At 50.5% G+C, this 27,393-nt stretch overlaps 2 protein-coding genes across 4 annotated transcripts; one reads left to right on the top strand and one right to left on the bottom strand.

Moving 5' to 3' along the window:
- Positions 1-563: 563 nt before the first annotated feature.
- slc38a10 (solute carrier family 38 member 10) lies at positions 564-24,438 on the top strand. 3 transcript variants are annotated; one of them, XM_018736426.2, is made up of 18 exons: positions 564-668; positions 940-1,124; positions 1,219-1,336; positions 1,995-2,040; positions 2,362-2,455; positions 2,562-2,705; positions 5,059-5,183; positions 8,684-8,786; positions 11,341-11,523; positions 12,082-12,193; positions 13,529-13,635; positions 16,868-17,030; positions 19,468-19,641; positions 19,777-20,184; positions 20,326-20,436; positions 20,716-20,736; positions 21,758-22,093; positions 22,178-24,438. In XM_018736426.2, exons 2-18 carry the CDS (start codon positions 1,035-1,037, stop codon positions 23,086-23,088), a joined length of 3,246 nt encoding a protein of 1,081 aa, XP_018591942.2. In that variant the 5' UTR covers positions 564-668; positions 940-1,034; the 3' UTR covers positions 23,089-24,438. The 3 variants fall into 3 exon arrangements, with proteins under 3 accessions (XP_018591942.2, XP_018591941.2, XP_018591943.2); XM_018736425.2 differs by lacking the exon at positions 5,059-5,183 and adding an exon at positions 4,088-4,212 and having other exon boundaries at positions 564-1,124; XM_018736427.2 differs by lacking the exon at positions 20,716-20,736 and having other exon boundaries at positions 564-1,124.
- Positions 24,439-25,692: 1,254 nt separating this feature from the next.
- ndufaf8 (NADH:ubiquinone oxidoreductase complex assembly factor 8) lies at positions 25,693-27,330 on the bottom strand. Its single transcript, XM_018736319.2, has 3 exons — positions 27,112-27,330; positions 26,486-26,602; positions 25,693-26,002 (listed from the first exon to the last, which is right to left on the bottom strand). Exons 1-3 carry the CDS (start codon positions 27,190-27,192, stop codon positions 25,982-25,984), a joined length of 219 nt encoding a protein of 72 aa, XP_018591835.1. The 5' UTR covers positions 27,193-27,330; the 3' UTR covers positions 25,693-25,981.
- Between the last annotated feature and the right edge of the window lie 63 nt (positions 27,331-27,393).

Raw genomic sequence — 27,393 nt, 5'->3', positions numbered from 1 at the left:
TTAGGGTAAGTACCTTGCTCAAGAGCACTACGGCTGGAGGTGGGGCTTGAACCTGCAACCATTTGGGTCCAAAGGTAACAGCTCTAACCTACAGTACTACTACGCTGCCGGTTGTCCCTCACTGCTGTCCAACACACTTTTCTCCTAAGCGGCGTACATCTCGTAGAAAATACATGTTCATTTCATTAGGAGAAAGAGTCACTTAGATGCAGACCTGTGACTCTTAAGTGCAGTTAGTCTGTTTCTCCCCCTTATGAACCTTGTTCATCATACCAGTAGTTGTGTAAAAGCTTTATTTGAACTAAGGACCTTCTGATTGTAAAGTGATGGGCCTGATCACCATTCTACAGTGTAACTGATGCTTTTTCAGAACAGCCAACGCTCTATAAATAAAACAATCCTGTCCTAGATAATAAATATGAACTCATACATATGTGTCAACGTGTCAACGTGTCGCCGGCTGTCAAGTCGCGGTCCTGCAATTCCCCTCCAGGCCAGCGGGGGCAGCAGAGCAGCGCGGCTCAGCTGATTGGCTCGGACTCCGCGCGGTGGTTCGTCTTGCGTCCTGTCGACGTGTGGCTGCTCGCGCAGCTCTTCTTCCGCACTTCTTGGATACGTTCTCGGTGAAGCGCGACGGCGACCGGGCCGCGGAGAAAGGCGCTGTCCAGGTTGAATTTGAATTTTGTTTAGGGTGTGTCGTGTGCAGCGGTTCCCGATGGCGACACAGGGCCGTTTTCGGAGCGCTTTTCCTTGAGAATTTAATTAAAAAAAAAAAACAACACAGTACAGAGTAGTGTCAGCACCGCCGGTCTAGTTTCCGCACGTATGATGACGACCCGAGCGAGGGCTTCTCCCGAAATCATGATTTTCGTTGCAGGTCAGAGCGCTCGACAGAAATATTAGTTCACTGTGTTGACGGTGACTTTTGCTGCCACCCAGGTATCCAAAATTAATTAATTAGCTAATTCAGAGGCCGCACCGGAAGTGGGTCCGAGTACTTCCTGTTGAGGTTCTATGACAGAAGAGCTGTAGCCATGACGGTGTCCAACTGGGGGCTCATCATGAACGTGGTGAACAGCATTGTGGGGGTGAGCGTGCTCACCATGCCTTTCTGCTTCAAGCAGGTGAGTGTGACCGGACAGGTTCGCACACCCCCACCCCCATAGCACCCGCTTTGCGGTGCCCTTAACCATTGCGCCACCTGTCGGCCCCCCGCAGTGCGGCATCGTGCTGGGAACCCTGCTGCTCTTCTTCTGCTCGTGGATGACGCACCAGTCCTGCATGTTCCTCGTCCACTCGGCCAGCAGCACCAAGCGCAGAACCTACGCCGGTCTCGGTGAGGCCCTTTCCTCCATCTTTAACGTACCCAGCGCGACTGTGTTTGCACCACGTTTTCAACTCATCCGTCCCGGGAGGCGAGTCAAGGCTGCGAGGCACGAAGCGGCTTTTCTCATCAACCCGAGTTCCTCGTCACCATCTGAGCTGCACGTTACAATCCATATCCACTAATGGACATTAATATTGTAAACTAAGCTGCTAATTCACCAAATACAGTCAGATTTTGTGCTGGTACCACAGTATCTGTTCTAAAATAAGATAGTGTTTGTTAATGTGTCACCTGTTACACTTGTTTATGTTCAGTGCTGCTGCTATTACCGCTTCTTTTCTCATTATACAGAGAGATGCTCATACACATTGCTGTGAATAATTGTATTGAGTGTGGTACTTTTCACGTAAATGTTCCGCAGTGTGTAATTTTCTTTAAATTAAATATTTATATAATTTGCTAAATATTATCCGAATGCTCCCAGCGTCTCAAATTCCTTGTGCCGAAGTATATGTGTTGCGAGGCCACGTGCCGGGAGGGGTGTTATGCGGAAACCTACAATAGCGTTGCGTAAGGGATATGCAAATATTTCTTGCGCTTTCTGTGTGTATTTTTGTAGCGGCCCATGTGTTTATTTCCATGTGTTAAAGTACTTGTCCATTCGCAGCTTTTCACGCGTACGGGAAAGCAGGGAAAACGCTTGTGGAGACGAGGTGAGTTGTTTCCTAAACCTGTAATAAATCCCACGTGGAGCTGCAGATGGCATTGCGGTTAAGGTCTCTGCCTGCAGGAGCAGGGTTCGAATCCCTCCTCCTGTTCTAGTCCCCTTGATGAATGTTTTTACCCTGAACTAACGCAGTGAAAATGACCCCGCTGTATCAGTGGGTAAATCACTGTAAGTAGCTGACGTCACAAACGCAGCATTGAGAGCCAATACATATTAAATTCAACACATGTTAAATTATGCCAGATATGTCGTTGTGTGATGAAATGGGATGTGATCACGGTGTTGTGTGGAAACCACCTGTTCTCAGCATGATCGGGCTGATGCTGGGGACCTGCATCGCCTTCTACGTCGTCATCGCCGACCTGGGATCCAATTTCTTTGCGCAGCTTCTTGGCCTCCAGGTAGGTGCTCTAGCTGTGAATAATTAGACTTAATTTAACCCCGGAAACAAATGTTTTCTTATTTTTCAGTCATTATGTCTCCTTGACACCCCCTCAATCTCCCCAGGTGACGGGCAGTTTCCGCATCCTGCTGCTCATCGCGGTGTCCCTGTTCATCGTGCTCCCACTGAGTCTGCAGAGGAACATGATGTCGTCCATCCAGTCCTTCTCCGCCATGGCCCTCATGTTCTACACTCTCTTCATGTTCGTGGTGAGCTGCGCTGCTCCTTTTGCTGTGGCACTGTAGTTGCATGACCCACGGGAGAGGGGGCAGCAGGGCCAGCAGTTACACATGCAGCATCAGTGGACATCTGTGTAAGGTAAACTGTAAATGGTGCTTTGGTTAGAGCCATCACATCGCAATCAGGAGGACCTGGGTTTCAATCCCTGCCCTCACTGTGTTACCCTTGAGCAATGCGCTTACCTTGAATTGATACAGTAAAAATTACCCAGCTGTATAAATGGGGAATTAATAGATAACACTGTTTATGAACTGTGAGAAGAGGTTTTTAGTAGTAGATGTGACTGCAGTCCTACTGACTCTCCCACCCCTTAAGGGAGTACCCACACACACACACACACACACACACACACACACACACACACACACACACACAAACATGTACACACGCGCTCACAAAGGCACACGAAGTGTTGCACACACCTGTGCGTGCTGGTGTGCAGTATGAAGCCGCCAGATTGACATCTGATCGTGTGATTGGAGCTCCTTGTTTTCACTGTGCTCTGACCTTCCTGCTACCATGTAGGAGCAGTGAAGAGTCTTCAAAACCGCATGGCTCCACCTGTTAACGCTGCCCTGTCTGGTATTGCTATGGCAATGCCCCAGCGTGTATTCTCCTGGTCCGGTGCTGCCCAGGCTAAACCTGCCAGCTGCGATTTGGGCGGAACCCATGATGTGGGTCACACCCTTTGCCTTGGGTCTCTCGCTCTCCTCCGGGCCCATGCGCGTTTAGGCCTTTTAGAGCTACGTCAATTTATTTCACCTCTTCAGCTATTTGAACAAGTGTTGTCGCTAAAGATTGCAGCAGTACGTCCCTCCTTACCTGGGATTTGAGGCAGCAGCCTACCGGTTCAGTGTTCAGATTTTCAATCTCTACCACATGTTGATTGTAACGTCTGCAGAATCAACAGTCCGCTACGTCTGCTGGTCCCACTTCAGGTGCTCAAGCATTGAAAGCCCTTTTGTGACGTTCGTGAGTCAGGAGTTGGTAGGAGCAGCGAAGGGATTGGTGTCAGGTTAATGTGTTGCGTGTTTGCCGGCGCTATGAAACACGGGTAGAATGGATTGCGACACCAACACCGACGGCACCGGTCCCACATTGGCCCACTAACTCCTGGTCATGGCTGAAATCTTGCAACCAGCGGATTGATTTTCACTGATTTGAGATCTGCACGGCCTGCATCGCTCACACTTGACTGCCGGCCTTCCTCCGGGAGCCCCCGATCCTGGCCCGGACCCCTCATCCGGGCGGCTCCGGCCACTAACCCTCTTCGTGATGTGTTTCCACTCCTCTCCCTCTTCCCCTCCCCCCCAACCCACGCGCTCCTGCTGCGCTGCTGCCCCCCCTCTAGATAGTGTTGTCCTCTCTGCGTAACGGCTTTGTCAGTGGCTCGTGGGTGGAACACGCACACCTGTGGCGACTCTCGGGGGTCATTCAGTGCCTGCCCATTATCGCCACCACCTTCTGCTGCCATCCGTAAGTAAAACACAGGAGTGCCAGGTACGGCGTCAGCCGCCTGCTTCAACCCCCTCCTTCCACCGTGTCCGATCATGACCTCATGCTGTCGATTCCATCTGTGTGTGCGTGTGTGTGCGCGTGGGCTGCGTTGCCATTTGCATGGTGGGCCGAGGCTTGGAGCATCTCATCACCCCATCCTCCCGCGTGCATTGCGCCCCCAACCCACTTACACCCCCTTGGGTTGTGGGTTAGGGGTGAATCCGGAGGGTGGGGTGGTGGGAGGGAGGAAGGGAGAATCGGGTGGTTTCCTGCAGGAAATGCCATGTTAATTGAAACCACTGTGCACTGATCCAGTGATCACTCTCCTTCCCATGTCCTCCCATCTATACATGCCTCATTCTTTCTGCCATCTTTAAACCTCCGTACATCTGGTGTTCCTCTGGTTTCCCCGTGCCGGTACGTTGTTTGTTTGGTGTCGGGACTAAGCAGCCCCTAGGGGATACCGCACAAGGCCGGAAGTCTTTGGCACAAGGTCAAAGTCTCCTTGGTGCCTTTTCCACTCGCATCTCTCTTGGTTGGATTTGGCTTTTACGGGCTGCAGAGGGTTATTGTGGTGACAGTGGTACCCACTGCTTGTCAGTCAATCAGTAAGACAGGGTTCGATGTCCATACACCAGCTTGTGCAGGTTTAAACCATACTCACCAGAGTGGGCAGGGCTCTGGATTTATTAGCGTGGCTTTTTTCTGGGTCTTCTGTCTCCCCCTCCGGCCTGGCTTGGCCCCATGTCCACAGGGGCCTGTGCTGGTCTCCTGGGCTTGACCTGTGACCTTCCCACTCTCCCTCCCTTCCTCCCTCAAGCGCAGATGGTGCTGTCCTCTTTCAAACATGGCCTCCTCAGTGAGCAGTGGCTGCAGCGGGTCAGTTACGTGTGCTGGGACGGCGTCTTTCGCTGCATCCCTATCTGTGGCATGGCGTTCGCCTGTCAGTCGTAAGTACTGCATTCTTTCGTCTTCCTGCACCCGATTGGTGGCTCTGACAGTGGGTGTGTGGGAGGGGGCGGGGTGTGGCTGGATTCCGGCTGCGCTGCTGCAGCCCTCTCGCTAAGCTGATGAGCTTTCTTAGCCCTTCTGAAGCCCCGCCTCCCTCTTTGGGTTTCCCTTTGCTGGAGTCTCTCCCCTGTGGGTGTGGCTTGTCCATTCATTCCTTCTTCTGTTTCTTTTTTTAATATAAGCGCAGAGGTGTTGGCTGCTGAGCCGACCCATGTGGCTGTCCCACTTTCTCTGTCTATATCACCCCCTACTGGTGTGCTGTGATATTACAGGAGGTAGTCTAACAACCCCAGATACTATTACAGATGCTCCTCTACTCACGATGGGGTTACGTTTCAATAAACCCATCGTGAATGGAAAAAGAATAGAGTAGCTCACCTACTGAACATCCTAGCCTACTTTACCTTAATCGTGCTCAGAGCACTTACCATAGTCTACAGCAAATTTAAGCAGGAGACACACCTGGGTGTTTCATAGACATGATGGGATGCGAAAACACAAAATAAACGCTTTCAACACAGTTTCGGTTTACACTTGGGGTTGTTTACACTCGTTGGCGTGATTGCTACAGAGACTGCAGATCGCTGCCATCGCCCAGCATCTGGAGCGTATCATATCGCAAGCGTGGGAACAGATTGAAATTCAAAATTCGAAGTACGGATTCTACCGAATGCGTATCGCTGTCGTACCATCGTTACTTGGAAAAATCGTGAGTCGAACCATCGTAAGTAGAGGAGCATCTGTATGTGTGTGTGTTATTACTAATAGAAACAAGATCTGTCCCCAAAATAAAATGTCCTATTTTTCCCCTTTGCTAACTGGTTCAGTTTGAGCTTTTCACCTTATGCCCTCCCTCCCCCCTCAGTCTTTATTGACTCAGCCCCCGAACCCCAATACCAAGAGCGCAAGCAAAAGCCAGTAACGCGGAATCACTGCTTGTTGCCATGCTGTATCCTTCCTCCTCGGCAGAACCCAGCAGCCCGTTGGAGATGCAAACCACTGCTGTGGTTCAGGAGCACTAACTGTGGCTGGGTGGGGGTGGGGTGGATGGTGCCTCTTGACTAGGTTGACGCGTGACGGGCCTTTGACAGGTGTCGAGGGACCTAGTCGACCGACACCTTTCTGACTGATTACCAAGAGAAAGTTTATGTAGGTAGGCACACTGAGCTGTTGCAAAGCACTTACAGTATTTGTACGTTTCCCTTTGTATTTTATTTTACTCTTTGTGGTCTATAGTATTTTAAGTAATTGCCCCAGATTTTTGTTTTAAGTTTTACACAAGCGGGAGTTGACACCAAAGACAAGCTAGGAGCATGAGGTTGATGGAAGGAGAGAGAGCAAAAGGGGGAAAATTGGACTTGACGCACAGAGTGGGTGAATTGGAGTTTGTGTGACGGTGGGCAACGCCAGGGGTAGAAAGGTCCCCGCTTAGCCCACTGGAGGATGGCAGGGGAAATGACAGTGGGGATCTGCTTCTTCCTTCCAACATCTTCCCTTCTCTGTGACTGTCCACCTCCCTCTCCTTCATCCCGCTGTTCCTGCGTGCACCTCCAGTCCACCTTGGCCTGTGCTTGTGAGAGTCTCTTCATCGGTATGGAGTCCTTTTTTTGTGTGTGTGTGTGTGTGTGTGTGTCTCCTTTTTCGTTCTCCAGTGTAGCGATGTCTGGTTGAATTGTGGACTTTGACCCAATGTGATACTGGCTGGCATGTTGGAGGGTGGGCGGCGCTCTCACGCAATCTAGAATACTCTGGCTCCTCTGCTTATGTACTTTCACAGAGTTAGGTTTGCCTCTCACAAAAGGAGTATATAATACATTTTAAATAATTAAAATTTAATCATTTTAGAATGTGTTTTGTTTCATTACAATATTTTCTTAACTTTGAGCTACATTAAAATAATGCTAAATTAAAATATCTTGATTCCTTTTCACTGATTAATTCTGTAAACGATTTTCGTCTGGCTAGTGATTGCAAACACTTACCAGGCACAAGCTGTAGTCAAAGTGCAAGTGAGGTTGGTTACTGTGGTATCGCACCCATGTTCTTTTATTGCTGCTGTTTAGTGCCATCTGTTGGCTGGCAGAGTAAACGCAGGTTGAGTTTGTTACGCAGGGAGGATAAATTTTTAGAAAATAAGTGAAGTGCAGTAATAATAATACATAGAAATATAAAAAGTAGTGCTTCTGTGGAAAATAAACTGGTAAATGTTTATATCTCTGGAAATAGATTAGTGGTTATGGAACGTAAGAATGATGGGACCGTTACCATCGAGAGCTGCCATGTGCCGCAGAGTACAGTAAAGCAGGGCTGTGGGTTGTTTTTTCTGTGTGTATCTGTCAGGTGGTGGTGCGACTTGTGAGGAGGGTGTCGTCAACATGTGCTCAGTTCCAGTAAACACAGCTAAAATACTAACAAAGTGCAGACAGTCGGTGTTGCCGAGAGGTAAAAATCACAGCCATCGAGTGGCGCACGACTCGTAAGGCTCTCCGGCGGTCAGCGATGGAGGTGGGTGGCGCGCTCGGTATTCAGATGTGGTCCGGGAGCGAGTGCCGAGGGTTCGAACCCGCGTGCTGCGGACTGCGACCGGGGGAATTCTCTCAAAGCCGTTTCATTCCGTTCGGAATCCAGGGCCAGGAGCTCAATGGCTCCGCGTTGAATAAGCGCATTCAGGAACATTCTGGCAATTGTGCGAAGGCTGGTGGAAATAAGAGGGGCCGTTTTTGGGTTTTCCTCCGTTCTGTGGAGACGGGACAAAAACGGGCTGCCAAAGAACTTGACAAGGTTTTAAAATGCGCCTCGCGCTCGCCCCAGATATATGGCGGTTGTAAATTCCTCGGCCGGCGACTCACACTTTTGCGGATTACCTCGGTGACAGATGATGATTTCTGTCACTTTTTGTTTCCAAAAAATGGAATCATTTTATTATCGCCCAGCTCCCCTGACCTCCGCCCACTTGTGCTTTCCTTCTCGTCCCAAGAAAATTCACATTCGCCCCGACAAAGATTTTTCTTTTTCTGCGCACATATCTCATGGGAAAAAAATGTGGTTCTTAACCCTGCTGTAACTCTTGATGCTGCGAATAAAATGAGAATTGGCTGTTTTTACGAGGATCGCCTCTGGTGTCGCGGAGCTTTGTCGGGGGGTAGGGGAGGGGGGTCATTGTTCGTCCACATCAACCAGACATCAACTGAAAAGGCTAAGAACTAAATTAATTTTTTCTCAGTCTTTCGAGTTGTAGCTCAGTGCTTTTTTTTTTGTGTCCTGTTGTGCTGTTTGTTTTGTATTTCTCATTTTACAGTATAGATGAGGCAGTTTTTGCAGGATTTCTAAGTCTTTCCTAGTTGTTTTAGGGTTCGTGTGTGTGTGTGTGTGTGTGTGTGTGTGTGTGTGTGTGTGTGTGTGTGGGGTACTCACTGCTCCATTGTTGTCTGGCTCACAGGCAGGTCTTGCCCACCTACGACAGCCTAGATGAGCCCTCGGTCAAGAGGATGAGCACCATCTTCACATCCTCCCTCAATGTGGTCACCACCTTCTACATCACGGTCAGTAAGAGGTCCCACCTTTAATGTAGGGTTTTAATCTCTGCAGCACAGGAGTTATAGGTCTCCTGAACAATGAGCGATGCCGCCCACCCGCTCAACCTGAGGCTTTAAGGAGGTCTGAAAACTGCCAGCTGCCTTCGGGATGCGAACACAACGCTGTGTGGCGAACGTTCGCTTTTATTTTCGTTCGCCTTTATTCACCGAACAGGTGCTCCTCTCCGCAGTGGCGTACAGCTCAAAGAAAACAAAAGTGCATTTCACCAAACGGAGGTGGAGGTTTCATTTGCATAGTAGAAAAATAAGCAGAGGTGAAGATTATTTATATAAATAGTATAAAAATTAGCTTTTTTAAAATACAAATAGTGGAAAAAATAAGCAGCAGCTGATCTCAGCATTCCCCATCAATTCTATATGGCTGCTGCTCATTTTTATACTGTTTTTATACTATTTATATTACAAGTGAAGTGAAATAAATTTATGGGGGAGGTAGGAGATCTGCGGAAAAGTGAGTCTGAAAGGATGTGTTTTGAAACCCTTTATTGCAAAAGGGTGGTCGTTGCCATGACTTTCTTTGGATTAAAATGTGTTGGAGTTGAGGCGACTGCTGATCAATCGAGGTGCGATTTTCACACGCGTGGGTTCTGTACCCCCTCACGTGAACATGCAGACGTGCAGCATTAAATGACGTTTGGCTGCAGGCCTCGCTGAGCCCCCCACCGCCTGTTGCGTCCCCGGGTCTGAAACAGACCTGCTTTCGGCGCTTTCTGGAGCGGCAGGACCACAGCGGATCTGTCAGTTGCAGGATGCATCATTTTGAACGTAGCATTGGTAATTACCCAGCTGTACAAGAGGGCAAAATGCTGAGTTCGTATAGGTTTCTATGGTTGCACAAGTAACTAAAGCGATCCATATTTATAACTAACGGCAGTGATTTATACCTGAATTGCAGTCTTTGTCTTCCTGGCTGTAGGTGCAGCGGGATGGGAAGGCAACACCTGTCGGTGCTCCCTGCCCTCGTCCGTTGCGAACGAGGGATTGCAGGGCTGACGTTAGCTCACCGGTTATTCGCTCGCTGCCGTCACTAATGCTTCGTGCTGCTGTGTGAGGCACGAGAGCAAATAATCACAGGCTACGGGACGATTGTCTCGGGAGGCCCACGGATTGGCGGCATAAGGAGCAAGTCATTTTTTCCCCCTGGCTTCTGAAAAGGGAGCTGGAGCAGAGAACGCACGTGTGTGTGCATGCATGTGCTTTTTTTTTGGCTTTGTAGGAACATGCTCACAGAAGTAGTTTTATTAAATTTTGTTTACCAGATTTAAACAGATTTATGAGAAATTTCATGTTTGCTGCAAATAGCCTCACTTGAGTCCTCCAGGAGGACGACCACACATTATGCTGTGTGTCAGTCTGCCTCATTTTGGGAGGGGGAATGTAGTTTAGAGGCAGCTCCTTGCAATCGATACCTAACACACACTAGAGGGAATGACTGGGGCTGCATACAGTGGTGTCCCTCTCTGTCTTGCCCACCTAGTTGGAGTGTCCCTGCAGCTGTCCCTGCGCTATCGAATGTACTTGTGTCTCCAGTCCCTCCAGCAAGCAGCCCCCCCATGGAGCAGTAGGATGACAACATGTAGCCATATCTTAGATTTGCATCCATTCATTCATTGGATTTTTTTCTGCGAAGTGATTTATAATAAAATATTTAGTTTTACCCATTTGCACAGCAAGGTAATTTCGAGAAATGTGGGGCAGGAGGTGAGTTTTGAACCTGGAACCAGCGCCTCCAACCAGTTCGCTCCCCGTGCTGTGTAAATTCAGGAGGAATGCTGGGAGTCCGGGCGAGGGTTTGAATACCCACAAAAGCTCGGAGCTGTCAAACCCGGGAGGCCTTTCGTGCCGAACGCTGTTTGGAACCTGACTCTTAGGTCCTTTTGTGACGCATTGGTCGTGGTGACGTTCCAAGATCCCCCGTTACTTCTAGTGTAGCCAGCGGCCTCTACATTGTTGCGCCCGTTGAATCAATAAAATCCATAAAAGCTCCATTAATTCCGTTCAGTAGCTGTTTTCCCCCCCATCTCCTCCCTCCCTCCTGCTGTCCTTAAAGCCGCCGCACACGTCGGTCTGAAAGATCAAGGCTGAAGTGGGTCGCGAAGCCGAGGGACCTTGAGAAGCGGCGCCGTGTTTTCCGCATGCGACGCTTCCATTTATAACATCGCCTCACCGCGCTTTTTGTTTTGCCCGCTCAGCACAAGTTTGTTCCGACCACCTGAAAGGGGAAGAAAAATAAATTGTGCGGCGGCGTTGGACCGGTTTCTCCCTTTCGATCGAGGCCTCGGCTGTCGGGCGGAGGAATGGCTGCTTTTCGGGGGCAGCCTCCTGTTTTGGGTCCCGAACTGCCGACTCGACGGTCCCTCGCAGCGTGACGCAGCGGCTGCTCCGGGGTTTGATGAATGGAGTTAATAACTGCAGCAGAGCAGGAAGTCTCTCTTTCGTTCTCCCTCGCTCACCCCCCCACCTCTCTCTCCATGTGAACGTCCTCCACCCCCGAACTCAGGTCGGGTTCTTTGGGTACGTGAGCTTCACGCAGACCATCGAAGGCAACGTGCTGATGAACTTCCCCTCTAACTTGGTGACCGAGATGATCCGGGTGGGCTTCATGATGTCGGTGGCAGTGGGCTTCCCCATGATGATCCTGCCCTGCCGCCAAGCCATCAACACGATGCTCTTTGAGCAGCAGGTGAGCCCCTCCGTGTCGCATCCTAGCGCTACTGCGACCTGACACGTGCGCGGTGTTTATTTGATTTTCAGAAGCGGGTGAGGTGTCCCTTCATTAAGCAGAACCTCATTATCTTTCCATCGCCAATTTTCTGTTTTCTCAGTCCTCACTAAAATGCTGACTTGCAAAAAGTTTAGATTTATTTTTTTTATATTTCTCCCTGATGTGCTTTAATATTTCCCAGCAGGTGCAATAAAGTGATAATGCACCCCTCCTGATACACAGACACACACACACTCTCACTCCCACACTTTTTTCAGTGTAAAAATAGGCCATCGCGATTTGGATTTGTCCCACTTTCGGGGAGAGGCTTCCATTGGCTCGCGCTCCCCAAATTCCCCCGGCTCTCTTCTCCTGTGGTCCTTGTGCTAGTGTGTTGACCGTGCTTGTGCTTTGGACCTTGGAGCGAAACGCGGTGATGGCGTTCTTTACCCCCCCGTCTTTCTCCAGCTTCTCTCTTTTTTTCCTTCGCAATCCCCCTGTTTTTAAATCTTGTTTTTGTTTTTTTTCTTCTCATAGCAAAAGGACGGCACGTTTGCTGCCGGGGGCTACATGCCGCCCCTGCGCTTCAAAATGATCACCCTCTCCATTGTGTTTGGCACCATGCTGGGCGGCATCCTCATCCCCAACGGTGAGTCACAGTAGGGAGAGAAGCGCCGCAGCAATCGGCGAACAAAGAGCCCGTCCCACAGGCCCGGCTTTTCGGCGAGATCGGCGCCCCCTGCCGGTCCGCGATTGGCTGATGTCTTCCTGCTCGGACAACATGCTACGTTTTAGGCAGCGTGGATTCAGTAATCGCTTCCCGTTACACAGGTTAAATAATTTCACTCCTTGTTACTGCAATCCCTGCTTCTTTGCAGAGGTGCGGTTGTGCTGAGAGACAACACTCAGGTTTTCGTGCGTACTGAACAGTGGAGACAGGACCACTGGGGTTGGCCTCAAAGGAGTATTTTTTGGGAAATGAGACATAAATAAGTACGGCGCGTAAAGGAAAAGGCCTTTTCTGCGTTGACGCTGTTCCCCTTCAGTCCCGGCGTTAATTAAGAACTTGCCGGAAGAACGAGAGGCGCTAATAAAGGTGTGCGTTTCAGGGAGGCATGTTTTATTCATTGCGCGTCGTGTTTGTCCGTCGCCGCGGTTCTGTGTGCCGGGTCCAATTAGGCTAATAGAGCGGGGAAGGGAAGATTAACAGCGGCCAGCAGGCCGAGTTTCATCTCCCCCCAATGGCTGTGCTCCTCGCCAGACATCCCATTCGACAGATTCTCCTGCTCGCCAGCAGACGCTGCAGGGCATAAATTTGAGAGATACCATACGAGACGGCTCTGAGGATGAAAGATGGCTGTCCGACGCAGCGAAGGGCGGTGGGGGTGCGAGCGTGCGTGCGTGCGTGCGTGCATGTGCGCGCACGTTAGGGAATTGTTGGATGGAAAACAAACCCACACCCACCTGACCTGACCTGAAATAAAAACCTAAACCCGACAGGAACCCTTCTGTGTGTAAGAGGGCTGAATCAGAGTGAAACGTTTTCACCCCTAGTGTAATAACCCATGAATTATAGTTTACGTGTGGGAAACACACATTCCTGTAGCATGAGGAAAGATACAACATTGTACACTTTGTGGCTCATCTTGTCCCACCTCTCTACTGCATCAAGTAAAACCTGTGTGAAACTACCACTGCAGCACCCTGTTGTAGCGTGTTTCCATCCAGCGGCACCTTCCTCTCTTTGAGCCTGTTAATAGTGGTGGTATTATTATTAATAATAATAATAATAATAATAATAATAACTTCACAAGCTTTCCCACACGCATGTGTAGGAGGAATGTTTCTCTTTGTGTCACGATCCAGTGCATGTTTCTGTTCTCTCGTGCGTGTGTGTGAGCGAGTGAACACGTGTGACGCAGCGATGCTGTGTCTGTTGGGTCGTCCCCGGTGCACTGATGGTCACTTTGCCTGGCTTTTCAAGTGGAGACCATCCTGGGGTTGACTGGGGCCACCATGGGCAGCCTCATCTGCTTCATCTGTCCTGCCCTCATCTACAGAAAGATCCAGAAGAACAGCCTATCTGCGCAGGTACGGCACCCCCTCGTCCTTCCTTCCCTCGGCTTCCCGTCCTGCTGCACTTCTTTGTTTCGCTGAAACGCAGATCAGAGCTACGCTGTGGTGTCAGAAATCGGCCGCTTGGTGAGATCTGAGGCCGTTGGCCGAGTGCTGTTTAAAGCTCAGCGATCCTGTTGTACCGGAAGTGCAGGTGCGGTGTGGATGACCCACATGGGGGTGCCGGTACGTTTTGAGGTCCTTTGACTTGGTTAAGGGTCATGGCTTTGCAGCATTTCGCTCCTCTGGGAATTTATTTGGCACAGAGCTCGTCTCCCGCCGTGGAAACTGCAGACGGAGCCCCACCCGACGTTCCAGCAGCAGACGGAGATGGGCGCCCCGCTAGCCACTGTGGGGAGTTAAACCGGCAGATGGCGCCATGCTGAGCTCTGTGTTTGGAGAGGGAGTTGTGGGGGGGGGGTGGCGGCGCACAAGGCGCGTTTCGTTTTTCACAAGCCACTCGCTCTTATCCCGTTCGCCCGCTGGGCACCCTGGCAGGGAGAGGGGTACCCAGTTACGCTCATCGGTCGCGCTGCTGGAGGCCAAGGTAACTCGGGGGGGGGGGGGATTTGGAGAAGGAGCAGAGGATGTAATTACAGTGGATACTGGAGGGAGGGTGAATGGTCAGATGGGGCCTGTGACTGGCAACGTGATGGGATGCAGGACACGGTACTGTGACACATTTATTTCCACTCTGTCCCATACCAGCCAGCTTAGGGTGGGGATTCGGGACCCCCTGGGGCGGCTGTCCGTGGGGGGAGTGAGCTCATGGAGAACGCGGTAGGGGTGTCTTTCTGTCCTCCGAGGGCCTGCTGTGCACTTTCCATGAGTTTAGCTCTGCTTTTTTCCTCACTTGTGGATTCCTGAGAAATGCTCTTCTCGTGTGTGATGATGAAAACGGTTTGAAATGCTCTTCCCAGACGGGCCGACGGGATCGAGAGTGGGGTGGCAGGGGAGAGAGGGTGTTGTCCGATGTCTGAAGACAGGAAGCTCATACTTTACCTTCTTGCAGGCATTCACCTCCATGCTCAGGACCCAGATTGGACCGCTCGCAGACTTTACCCTGTCCACGTTTATATTTGCCCGTTTTAATAAGGAGGTGGGGGTGGCATTTGGAGAGGTATTATCTCTGAGTTGATGTAGTCAGAAACCCCCTCTCGCCCCAAAGCTTCGTGGGAAGATGGCCACATGTTTCCAGTGCCCTCGGAGGAAGTTGTGGGATTGGGCGGTTCGGGAGGGGGCACATGAAAGACTCGCCCTCCTCCGGGTTGTTTATCAGCGGTCCCCATGTGTGCGTTGCCTCGCTCCCCGCCCGGCGTGGCTGCTCTTTGTGAAATGGCCGTGGGCTCTTTGAAGTCACGCCTCAGCTACCACAGGGGAGGAACAGGGCAGCAGGGAGAGAGCGGGGGGGAGTGCTGGGGTGTCCCATTGAGGTTTGCCCACCTCTGGGAGGGGCAGTGAAGTCCCATTTTCTACCATATGAGTTTGTCTTCCCATCCACCACATATCACCCCTTCCTTCTCCACCAGTCTCGGTTCCTTCCCTCTCCCCAAACCCCCAGCCCCGGTCTTGCATGCTGCGTCGTCGTTCTCTGCATCCGAGCCCCCGGTACTAGATGCTGGTTGACTGGGTCAAAAGAAAAGTATGCCAGGAGGTGGTGTACTGGTTAGTGCATCACATTGCAGTTGCAGGATCGAGGCTCAAATCCCTGTTCCCGTTGTAGAACCCTTGATCAAGGTATTTACCTTGAATTGATCTAGTAAGAATTTCCCAGCTGCATTAATGGGTAGCTGTCTAGGTAGCTTAGTGTGCAGACCTCATAGGGAAAAAAGAGTCGCTGGGGAAAGAAAATCTGATAGGTAATAGCAATTTCAAAAAAGGACCGTGCACAACTTATAAACACAACTGCAGCTCTGGAAGTCTGACCATATTTCGATTTGTTTATAAATGTAACTACTACATCACAAGCCACGAATTATTAATAATAGACATCCGTTCTTGATTTATTCACTGATTAGTTTTTTTTTTTTTTTTAAAAAAGCAAGCTGAAGGTATAACGGATTAAAAAAAAAATCACTTTTATTCGTTCTGTTTTTTTCTAACCACTCATCCAGTGTAAGGTCTCAGTGTTCTTGGAATGAGGGTACGAGATATGCTGTGCCATGGTTGGAAAGCCAGCCCGTTGCTGGACTTATTAACTCAAAGCAATGTTAAAACCAACTACTTTAAAATTATTAAAAAAAATTTTGAATTGTCTTCACGGCCTCCTATTCAGTGTGTTGTTTTGCTTTATACACACAAGGCAGTACTGTGTTCCTCATGCTCATGACGTGCCACCGGAGACTAAAACAGCGGAGTACATAGAATGAGTAGGAAGACAGTGGAAGATGGCACTGGGAGGGCAAATTAAAAAGTGTTTCACCATAAAAACTGACTGCGTCTCTCTTTTGTGGCTGAAAACATGACAAAACTGGCCACAAGGGACGAAAAAAATAGCTCAATATTAGACACATACCTACATTTATTGTCTGGGTACTTAATGTAACAGTCTGAGATATAGCTATAACAAGTATTAAAAAAAATAAAAATTAAAATAAATTTAAATTAGTTAAAACTAATTTAAAATTACTGAAAATAAAAGTAAATAAAATACTCAATCAGTGTAGATTGAGTGCTGAACATATTTATAGGAAACATTCACTATGGATAACTGGGTCACGGAGGTCTTGTGCAAAACCAAGTTGATTTAATCCAATCTCATCCCTGCTGTGTCTGGGTGTGTTTTCATGTGCGCTAACAGGGTTTTGCCGTGAACGCAGGCGACGTTTGCTCTATAATGCGTTTTTGAAAATAGCAAGTGGGAGGGAAAAAAATGCAGTTAAAGGTAGCTAAACTAAAAATGTTTCTTTGAAAATTTGTTACTCGAACGTAACACGAGGGCCCAGTCTCTTAATATCCGCAAAGGCTCAGTGCTGCCTCCGATGGTCAGGATTTCAATTGCGGGAGATGTCAGGCAGTCTGGCAGCAGCCCATTCCTCCCTGCAGGATGAAGACTCCTTTGTACATTTGCTTTCGCTGTTTTCAGTACAGTAAACTGATAAAATATTACAGTATCTGCTCTTAACAATGTGGGTGTTGATTGAATCAACACAGGTTGGGATGTATAGCAGCTCCTTTCACGCTGTCTGTGTCCCTGTTCCCTCTGCAGCTGGTGCTGTGGGTCGGCCTGGGCATCCTGCTCATCAGCACCTTCACCACGCTGTCTATATCGGCCGGCCAGACCCTGAGGCGGCCGCCACCACCTGCCTTCGGTGCTCAGAACACCTTGGACAAGGTCGCCATAGAAAAGCAAGAACCCGCCAAGATCTCCGGTATTCCAGCAGCTTTTCCACTTTTTCCCCCATTCCATCGTGGTCAGTTGGCTGGTGTCGGGATGATGCGCCTGGTAGAACTTTGCAGAAGCTCCCCATCCACAGTTAGAGAGGGAGGCGGATGGCACGCTTTCAGCCAGGAGAAGAGAGCTTTGCGATCCAGATAATCGCCACTACCCCCCCCGTTGGCTGCGGCCGGCCGATGTCCTTCAGACCCGCTCAAGCACCGGTCTCGGATGGGCCGGGAGCAGCCAGAGCGGCTGCCAGCACCCTCCGCAAGGGAGGGAGAACACCGTATTTTAGAGCTCGGATTTGTCTTACTGGAGATGGGGGACATAAATCATTGTGTGCACGCGCGCGCGTGCGTGTGTGTTTGTACTTTAACAAACCTGGCTCAAGGACAATCCCCCCTGCTTTGCCCTGTCTCCCCTGAATGGCGTCGGCCATCTATCACCAAAAACACCCCGACTCCCACACCTGCTTCCTATTTATGCTGCTGCGGTGGAAGTAGCTGTGAGGAAACGTGTGTCGTGGCAAGTGTGTGTATATAGGCGTGAGAATGTGGGATGACATAAACGTGTGTTTCTGTGTGCGCACAGGTGTGTGTGAAGTGGGAATGAGTGATGGCATCCCCAAGTGACTGTGACACAAAGTGAAAGGCGGTGTGTGGGTGTCAAGTGTCTGTGCCTCTAGGTTCAGGTGGGGTGGGGGGGATTCCTTGAGCAGTGAGCACGCACGCACACACACACACACACACACACACACACACACACACACACACACACACACACACAGAGTAACAACACTGTGGCTGCCTTGGCAGACCACCCACTCCCCTCATCCCCGCCCCCTTCACGTGCCTCCCCTAATGGGAACCAGCTGAGGATCAGGCCCCTGGCAGCCGCCAGAAATATATAAATAAACAGCGTGGCGAGAATCAAGACGCAATCTGTTACCTGTCAGCGCAAAGCTAATTAAACGTTGTTTCGAATTAAGCGATAATTAGGGCAACAAAAGCGCGAGTCGCTGAAGCTTTTATAAACATGGCGCTGTCGCCGCCGGTGATAAAAGTTGACAGCGCTCCTGGTGGAGGTTCAAGAGGCGGCCCCCCGTGCCAGCTCCGCTCTCCAGTCTTTCCATGCTGGAATGTCAGTGTGGCGGGATCTGCGGGGGGCATCACACAATGTCAGGGTTTGTGACGTGCCTGAGGCAGTTGGCAAATGCCATCTTTTTTTTTTTTTAAATGCCTGTTTATTTAAAAATATGTCCATTATTGTCCAGTGTGGGGTCGTGGTGGTTCAGAGTCTATACTGGAAGCATGGGGTGTGAGGGAGGGTGGAGAGGACGGGACAGCAGTCCGTCACAGAGCGATCACATATTCATTAACCAACACACACACACAGTCACTAGTTCAGCTGAAATGCATGTCTTTGGACTGTGGGAGGAAACCAGAGCACCTGGAGGAAACCTGGGGCAAACATGCAAACTGTACGCGCACTGAGCTGGAGTCAGTCCCTCATCTTCCCCTAAGCCAACCATCGGGGAACGTGGAGATGTGCGTGCTCCAGTTTGGGGTCTCGTGGGGCTGAGGTCTGTGTTGAGGTTCTGTAGTTAATTCAGTGAAGAACATACAGGGAGCGTGTGTTGCTTTAACTCAGGCAAACACACCATAAATCTACATTGTCACGTGGAGACGTGTGTGTGTGTGTGTGTGTGTGTGTGTGTGTGTGTGTGTCTTTGGCAGAGTGTTACGCAGAGTATTGATTAGTGACGGAAGATATGGTTTTGTGTGAACGGTTCAGCTTGGATCAGCGCAACCCGGCATGTGTCCTGTCCTTGGGCTCACCAGGAGACTGCTGCCATCTAGAGGCCGAGCGTTTCTTTCGCCAAGTTCGGAACCACCACAGCACGGACTCGCTCATCTTGTGCTTCGTTAACTGCAGCTTTAATAACGGAATTCACAGTTGGGTGTCGGCTCACAGCCGCTCCTTCTGCTGCTCGTCAAAGTTCGTAACTGCACCGAAGGACCCTGCCTCGCATTTATGCATTTGGCAGGTGCTTTTCTCCAAAGCCATATCCAAAAGCTCCTCAACGACACATGAAGCTTTAAACGTAAACGCAAAATTGTTGACGCAGCACTTGTCCATCTGACACCATCATGGTGCTGGTTCACATCCCTCTAGTGCCCCCTATGGAAATGACATTCAAATTGCAAATACATAGATAATCATAACACATGGTGTTGGACTAATTTATGAAGCTATCAGGAGTGAAGTGACTTTGAAAAAGAAAGGTATGACACCCTTCTTGATTGCTGGAAGGAATTCAGCAGCTCTGAGGGAGAGAGGGGCACTCGTTCCACCACAGTGGATTCAAAATCCATGAATAATCAGATGAGATTGTTTCTTCTCCTGTGTATGTTCCCCCATCCCCCCAGTTGAGAACCCAGTAGTGGCAGAGCCAGCGGACCGCCAGGAGATACCAGATATCCCCGGGGAGGCGGGTCGGCCCCCACAGGGGGATCCTCCGGAACCACCCCAGATCATAGGGCCGGTGGAGATCCCCGGTCAGAAGAAGGGCGAGGAAGTACAGCTGGACCGACCTGACGCAGGTATTTGGTTGTGTTTGCACTCTGGACATCTTAACCAGAACAAATGTGACAACGGCAGAAAACTTTTTCTTTACTCTGGAGAATTAATGAGCTATGATGCGATTGGGACTGCCCCACCCCTCCCTGATTTGACAGGTGTAGCTGTGCCTGATGGGGAAGCCCACCGCCATGAGCCCCCCATCCCTCATGACAAAGTGGTTGTGGATGAGACAAAGGATAAGGAGGAGCTGGAACAGGAGGGGAAGCAGCCCGCAGCGAACTTGGGAGACTCTGAGCAGGGGGTGGGGCTGGCAAAAGAGGCGGGGCCAAAAGAAGGCCATGCTGAGGAGGCCCTCCTGCTGCCAGAGGCTAAGAGGGAACCTGTTGGGATACAAAGACAAGGCGACGGTGCCAACGCTGTTGAGAAGCCCGTGCACAATGTGCCGCCATACAAGGACCTTGAAAAAGTGCCAGCAGAGAAAGAGGTGCATGCTGGGAAGGGAGCTGCGCATGAAGGAGGCAAAGCAGAAGGAGAAGGAGCTCCGCTAGCAGATTCTGAGAAACGTGAGTGTGTATGTGCGCGCGCACAGCTTTAATTCTTCATCCCACAAAAGCTCCAGATCACAGGTGCGGTAAGTGGTGCCCATCGACCAGCGGTCAGGTCTTTAGCCGGGCGCTTACAGCTCAGTGTTGGGTTTGTTTCAGGAGATCCGCCTGCAGCCCCAGAACCCGAAGCTGAGCAGCGAGGACCGGTGGAGCACAAAGAGGAAAGGAGTCTGGACGCAAAGGAGGCTGATGTAGAGGACAAGATGGAGGGTGAGCTGGGAGGCTGGTAGCAGGAAAGGCTTTTGTGCCTAGGGTTCGACACTGAGGAGGAGGAGAGGGGTTGAGCAGATGATGTGGTTTGATCTAAGAGCTGGTGGAGGCTGCGGTGTTGCTGTGATCTCATTCCTGTCTGCTCTGGTCTCTGCAGAATTCGTGGCACTTTGTCATGGCACCCGGCACTCTAGCGTTTCTCTTTTCTCTCTCTCTCTCTCTCTCTCTCCCTCCCTCCCTCCCTCTCTCTGCCTGCTTTGCTCGGGACCCGCGCCACAGTGATTAAAAAGCTGGTCGCAGGTACGAACCTCTCTGTCCTGCTTTCTCGCTCACTGCTTTGATTAGCCTGGACTAGAGTTGAGCCCTAGTGGGATGAGCACTTTTCTCCGGCCTTATTTGTTTACATTACTAGTCGTTTGTCACTGTTGTTTTACCGGAAGTACTGCTGTGAAATAAAGTACCCAAAAGAGCGCACCCCACTGGTGCCCAAACTGAGCCTCGGAAACCCCACTGAAGTCCTGTATACTCAGCCCTCATGTAACAGGGTCTCATAGAATGAAAACCGCAGTAGCTTATGAAAAAATATACCATTTCTAATTATTTAATTCCCAACCAACCACCCCCTGAGGTACCTGCAGTGACAGCATTCCATGAGTTCAAAAGCTCTGTTAAATCAGTAAAAGGGGGCATTTTAAAACCAGGTAAAACATGCTGTTCTCAACATCTCCTGCAGAAAAGGAGCCTTTTAGTATCAATGTATTTTTCACTCACAAGAAAGCTGAGCGCTCACCAGTGAAGCACTTCGCGAAATGAGAACCAGTCAGTTAAAACCACAAGCTGTGCGGGAAAAAGTCAGATGTAAACAAAATGAAAAGATAACAAGAGACTTTTAAAAAAAAAACGGCGCTTTCCTCTCATAAGGGATTTCGCCATCAGACAAAAACTCCTTAGCCATTTCTTCAACTCATGCTGGCAGTCAACCCCCCACGACCCTTCCCGCACTGCACAAGTGCTTCTTTTTTAGGTGAAATGATTCATCCGAGATCCGATACCCTCATGAGAAATGATGGTGATTTCACGGAATGAATCAACCCTGTTACTAGAGGAATGGCTGTAAATAGACTCGGATGTTTCTAACATCACCCAACACTGGTTTGGACCTCCACTGAGCCAGGCTCCTGTGGAAAGGAGGTGGTCAGGTGATGGTAGAACATCTCTTGTGGGTTTGCAGGGCTGCAGTTTGCACCCCCCCCCCCCTTATCTTTTCCCAACCTTTGGCATGCAGTGCATCCCTCACATCTGCCTTTTGTGGACCCCGCAGAGGGCCAGCTGGACCATGCAGTGCTCCTGCAGGTGATCAAGGAGCAGCAGCAGCAGCAAAAGAGGCTGCTGGATCAGCAGGAGAAGCTCCTTGCTGTCATCCAGGAGCAGCACAAAGAGATCCACCAGAAGCAGGAGGGAGGAGACGAGCTGCCAAAGGAGATCCACCAGAAGCAGGAGGGAGGAGACGAGCTGCCGAAGGAGATCCACCAGAAGCAAGAGGGAGGAGATGAGCAGCACAAGGAGATCCACCAGAAGCAAGAGGGAGGAGACGAGCAGCACAAGGAGGAGATCTACCAGAAGGAGGAAGCGAAGGAGGAGCCACAGCGGCCAGCAGGTAATTCCGTCTTCCGCAGAGACACACACGCTCACCCCAGAGGTGGTCACACCACCCTCACTATCTTTGACTCTGGTCCCTCAGACAACCAGCCTGCAGCTGTCGCAAAGAAGGTCGTGCAGGAGGAGCACCTACACTCCATGGAGAAGGATGGGCAGCCCAGGGCCAAAGAGGTGCCTCCAGAAGTGGGGGGCCAGGAGCAACTAGCACAACTGGCCAATGAGCCTGACGTTCCTGAGAAGCCCATGAAGGATGGTGCCCCCCAGCCTAGAAGGGTGGAGGTCACCCTAGTCCCAGAGCTTCAGGGAGAGGGTCCCCACCATCGGGACCCTGTTAGGCTGGATCCAAACAAGGCAGAGGTGGCTGGAGGGAAAAGAGCAGAGGTAGGAGCACGAGGGATCCCCCGGGTGCAGAAGAGCAAGGCTAAAGAAGGGGCATTGGGCCAGGGACCCCTAGCAGACAGGGGGGAGAAGGAGGCGATGGAGCAGGAGAAGCTGGAAAGGCAGCGCAAGGAGCAGGAAGAAGAGATGAAGAGGCTGGAGGCATCCAAAAGAGAGCGTGCGGCGCAGGAGGCAGGAAAGGGGGCGGTGCCTCCCCAGGCAGTGGTCGACGCCCCAGACGGCGGCAGGCAGGGGCCCCAAGAGGGAGTCCTGGATAAGGAAGGAAAGCCGCTGAAGAAGAGCGGGAGGGACCTGAAGCAGAACGACCAGCTAAAGGCAGAAGAATTTCCCGAGGAAGGAGCCGCAGCGAACCCCCCTCCCCGCCACCTGGGGGCACCCTCCGATGAGCATGGCGACCCGGAGCCCGAACAGCTGGACCTGAAGAGGAGACGACGGGACGTGGGCACCCAGGGTGGGGGCGTCCCAGGGCTGGAGCCACTGCTGGAAATGGGGGGGCAGGATCTCCACGCTGCACTTGAGGGACAGCTCCTGGGGGGGGTGCTCGTCCACACCCGGCAGATCAAAGAGGCTCAGCAGTCAGAGAGAGAGAGATAATCCACAGAGGAGTGTGTCTCCCCCTCCTCAGCAACTTCTCATGTTCCGGAACTTCCATCGGTTGCACCCCCACCCAAGAGCCCCAGAAGGGGGGGGGTTCCTCCTCCTTCTCCCTGTCCCCCAGCTCAAATCTCTGTGGCTTTCAGAGACCCATCAAAGCCCCAGTGACCACTGAGCCATGATGGCACCCTCGTCAGTGTGGCACTGACATCTCTACTTGGAGGAGGACCCCATGGTCACGTCACCTTTGCTCTACCATGGAGATACCACACCACTGAGCTGTACCCCCCTGCACCGTGGTACTCTTTCAGACTCTTCATGGTCATCCTGCTCCCTGTAGAGTAAACTGACTTGTCAATGGACAGCTGATGAGCGGCACGTTTACCAGGTTCAGACCCTCCTTTGTACCGGAGTCTTGAAAGCCCTGCTTATTCACCTTTCCCCCAGAGCCGTGAGCCGCAGGCTTATCCTAATGAAGGCCACCTTCACCCTCAGGTTTCGTCGAGTCTGAAGGGTCACGGTCAGTGGGAAACCAGCCATCACCGGTTTCGGTTTCAACCAAACTGCTCATCGGGTGTTTGCGATTGCGATTTCTTTTTTTTTTCTTTTTTTTTTTGCTGTTAACGCCCAGGACCACAAGCTTCGGGAAACAAGCAATGTGTGTGATGTTTGTGGAAGCCGTAGGAAAACTGTGATACCTCCGTGCTCCTAGTTTAGTACTGTACTTTTTTTTTTTTTTTAAACTTGTCCAATGAGACACAAATGCACGGGGCCCCCGCTACCAGTGCAATCCAAGACCCTCTCGAGTGTGAGGTGTTGATCTCTAGACCTCCTGCAATGCTACATTCCACGTTCAATTATGAATGCTCTCCTTCCCACGTGTGCCTTATTCCACTTTTCTTACCCAGATTCCATGGATTTTCCGCTGCTTTGTGCCTGTTGAACTGTAGTAACATCATGGTAAACGTCTCATTTTAGTTTGGGTGTTACACCATGGTAGAAGGTAGGAAACCTGCTCCTGTCGACCTGGATGTACGTTCCCCTTAAATACAATACAGTAATATTGTCTGACATTTTTAATTTCTTTTTATTTTTTTTCCTTTTTTTTGTCACGTTCTATATCCGTTCTTGTGCAAGATGTGTGGTAAATGGTCTGTCTGTTGCTAGTAGTAGCAGGTTTACCATGCAACTGTGTTCACTGATACCAAATGAGCCTCTGCTTCACCACGAAAGACCAAATACAAACGCCGGAGCGTCACTGTCACAAAGCAATAGGTGAGCAGCTCCATACTCTTTGCTCAAGTGTCTTAAATGCTGCAAAACTGAAAATAATTTAAAAATAAAAGTCACAAATGCCGTTGACACTGTGGTTTTTCAGATATTTTCATACCTGTGGCTCCTGCTTATTTGATTAACTACACACTGAATTTTGTTCATCAGAAGTGTGAGAAGTACTAAAAATTTCTTTAAATACTGAAGGTTTATATTTATGTAGCAGGTGCTCTTCTCCACACTGATGTACTGAGTAACCAAAAGTACAACAGAGCAGCACCTTTGGATGAAGAGAAGTGGCTCTTAATGTGTTTTGACACTTTTCCTGAGGGACTCAGCCGTTCTGAGAGACAGGGGGAGCTCATTCCAGCACAGAGCCAAAAGTAAGAACCTGTGAATGGCTGACTATGGACCTCATGAGTGTAGCGCATTGTGAAGCATCAATAGAAATGGACAATAAAAGGCTGCAGTGAATTTTTTTTTTTTTGGGGGGTGCGGTGGCGCAGCGGGTTGGACCGGGTCCTGCTCTCCGGTGGGTCTGGGGTTCGAGTCCCGCTTGGGGTGCCTTGCGATGGACTGGCGTCCCGTCCTGGGTGTGTCCCCTCCCCCTCCGGCCTTACGCCCTGAGTTGCTGGGTTAGGCTCCGGTTCCCCGTGACCCCGTATGGGACAAGTGGTTCTGAAAGTGTGTGTGTGTGTGTGTGTGTGTGTGTGTGTGTGTTTTTTTTTCTAACCGTCCTGCATTTTGGAAGCCATCGTCACCGTAGTTCTAACAAGCCATTTGTATGAGAAACTCATCCCACCCGGCAGAGACGTGCGCTTTTATAGAGAAACTGGACTTTATAAATAAGAGTAACGGGGCCAGTTAACTACGTGCCTGACCGGCACCGCGGTCCAAAATCGTTACTGAGCTGTTTCGCAGCCTTTCCATCATTTCCATGTCGCTAACGAGGCACCGAGGTTGTCAGACGGGAGCTGCTAATGAGAACGCGCCGCTGAACGGCGACCTCAACCATGTGCGGTGCATTATATGCATGATCAGTTGAGCGGCAGCAGCGCAGCACGGTCCCGGCGCACGTTAATTAACCAAAGATTCATGTCTCCCTTTCAAGCCCCACAGCCCATCCGTCACTGCGCCTGTCCTCCTTGCGCCTGCTCTTCGTCCGCACAAAAAAACCAGCTGCCCTCTGCTTTGAATTACAGAAGAGGTGTCTTCCAAACCAGGGAACGTTTCCAACACACACACACGACTTCACCCGTTATTTTCACTTGGTAAATGAAACAAGATTGCACGCAGCTTTTTTTTTTTTTTTTTTTTTTATGAAAAGCACCCTAAAGATGTAACAACTATGCAGGATTTATTACACATCTGGACACAGGAGTAAAACTTGTGCATGAAGATCATGTCTGCATGAGTCGTAATCAATTCGTCCACCTTTGGGCAGCAATGCTGGTGCCGATCCTTCACGCGCCCCGGATCTCCGCTCGCGGCGCTTCCTGTCAGCTCTGGAAACAAAGGAAGTGCCTTCTGTCAAAAGTCCAGGCTGTCCTGTCATGTGGGGTTGGGGGGGGAGAATCAGAGTAACTCTTCCACCCAAATGGACTTTGGCTGAAATGGAGAACTACGTCACCGTCTTCTTCGCCTGCAGGGGGGGAGAGAGGAGGGAGTCCCACGTTTGTGGTCCAGAAACGCATCACGTGTATTCATTTAGCAGATGCTTTTCTCCAAAGCGACGTACATCTCATAGAAAATACAATGTGTTTATTACATTGGCAGAAAGACACTTATATGCAGACACGTGATCAAGTGGGTTCTTTCCACCGTATGAACCAATGTTCCTCACACGGGTAGCTGCATAAAGGTTTATCCGATCCGTTACGCCAAGAAAGCGTGCCGCGCACAGTGGGTCGCTGCAGCGGTCGACCCGTGTTCAGGTTACCACGTTGCTTATGGGCTCAGCTCCAATTCCACGTACCGACGACCCCGTGACCTTTCCGAGCTCTTTAGCCTGGTGCAGACCCAACGCTAAAGTCACCCGGACTAAGGCGTGGGCCGAGTGCAGGGTGCAGCGGTACGAAGGGGTCGACGCCTACGGCCCCCGACCCCCGAGGTTCCGGAGCCTCACCGCAGAGCGGAAACAGGCCTTGAGCGCCTCAAACTCTTTGGCGCACAGGTCCTTCCTCAGCTCCTTCCCGCTCCCCGCCGCCGCCGTTGCGCACACGCACTTCCCGTACTCTGCCGCCTGCGATAAATCAACACAGCAATCAATTCTGCCTGCTGGACGCGCTTCCGGTGAGCGCGCAAACCCCGCAGGTTGCAGGTTCCAGTCCCGCTTCCTGTTTAAAGTGCCCTCGAGTCCTTCGCTGTGAAATGAAGGAGCAGAAACAGTCAGCATTAAAAAAATATTGTAATTCACCTTTTATTAGGGTGAGCTAAGCAACCATTGAATAGTAGTAATAATAGTAGTTATTAATAAATCATAATATTAATTATATACTAAGCAAGCAGTACTGAGAGTCAGTAAAAAGAGGTAAATAACAGGTTATAAACACGAGATGCTGAGAGTTGTTGTAAACACAGGACCTGACTGTAGGCTACAGGTAAACAAACGGGTAAATGCTATTACGTACCGAAGGAGCGCGCAGGTGGCACACACAGCTAAGAAACGGGTTAGAAACGCGGGCAACAAGTGGTGCAAATACTAAATATTAATGAAATAAACATGAAGGAACTGTGAGTACTCTCCTGTACCTCTCCGGCGCAGGCCGCCAGCAGCTCTGGAAAGCGCCTCATCCGTTCCCGGCTTCGAGTCCACGCGTTTGTCCCTGACATCTTCACAAAGAACTAGCGAAGCGAGTAACTTTAACTGAGATAAAAGTCCCGTCGAATGTTAATACTCTGATAAACGCCCTCTTGACATGATTCTGATCAAGCGGTTTCTTCATCCTCCTTCCTCTCTCATGGGCGCCGCCATGATGGTTCCTAAAAAGCAAACCCGCCTCCAAAAAACAAAAATGCATCTTTCATTGGCTG

The sequence above is a fragment of the Scleropages formosus genome, chromosome 3 (assembly GCF_900964775.1).
Source record: "Scleropages formosus chromosome 3, fSclFor1.1, whole genome shotgun sequence".
Lineage (NCBI taxonomy): Eukaryota > Metazoa > Chordata > Actinopteri > Osteoglossiformes > Osteoglossidae > Scleropages > Scleropages formosus.
This window is presented reverse-complemented; position numbering and strand designations above follow the sequence as displayed.

Coding starts and splice junctions, on each gene's coding strand:
- ndufaf8 (XM_018736319.2), bottom strand. CDS start 27,192: ATGTCAGGGACAAACGCGTGGACTCGAAGCCGGGAACGGATGAGGCGC. Junction 26,603..27,111: donor TGGCGGCCTGCGCCGGAGAG/GTACAGGAGAGT, acceptor GATTTATCGCAG/GCGGCAGAGTACGGGAAGTG. Junction 26,003..26,485: donor AGGCCTGTTTCCGCTCTGCG/GTGAGGCTCCGG, acceptor CCCCCCCTGCAG/GCGAAGAAGACGGTGACGTA.
- slc38a10 (XM_018736426.2), top strand. CDS start 1,035: ATGACGGTGTCCAACTGGGGGCTCATCATGAACGTGGTGAACAGCATT. Junction 1,337..1,994: donor CAGAACCTACGCCGGTCTCG/GTGAGGCCCTTT, acceptor GTCCATTCGCAG/CTTTTCACGCGTACGGGAAA. Junction 22,094..22,177: donor GGAGCCACAGCGGCCAGCAG/GTAATTCCGTCT, acceptor CTGGTCCCTCAG/ACAACCAGCCTGCAGCTGTC.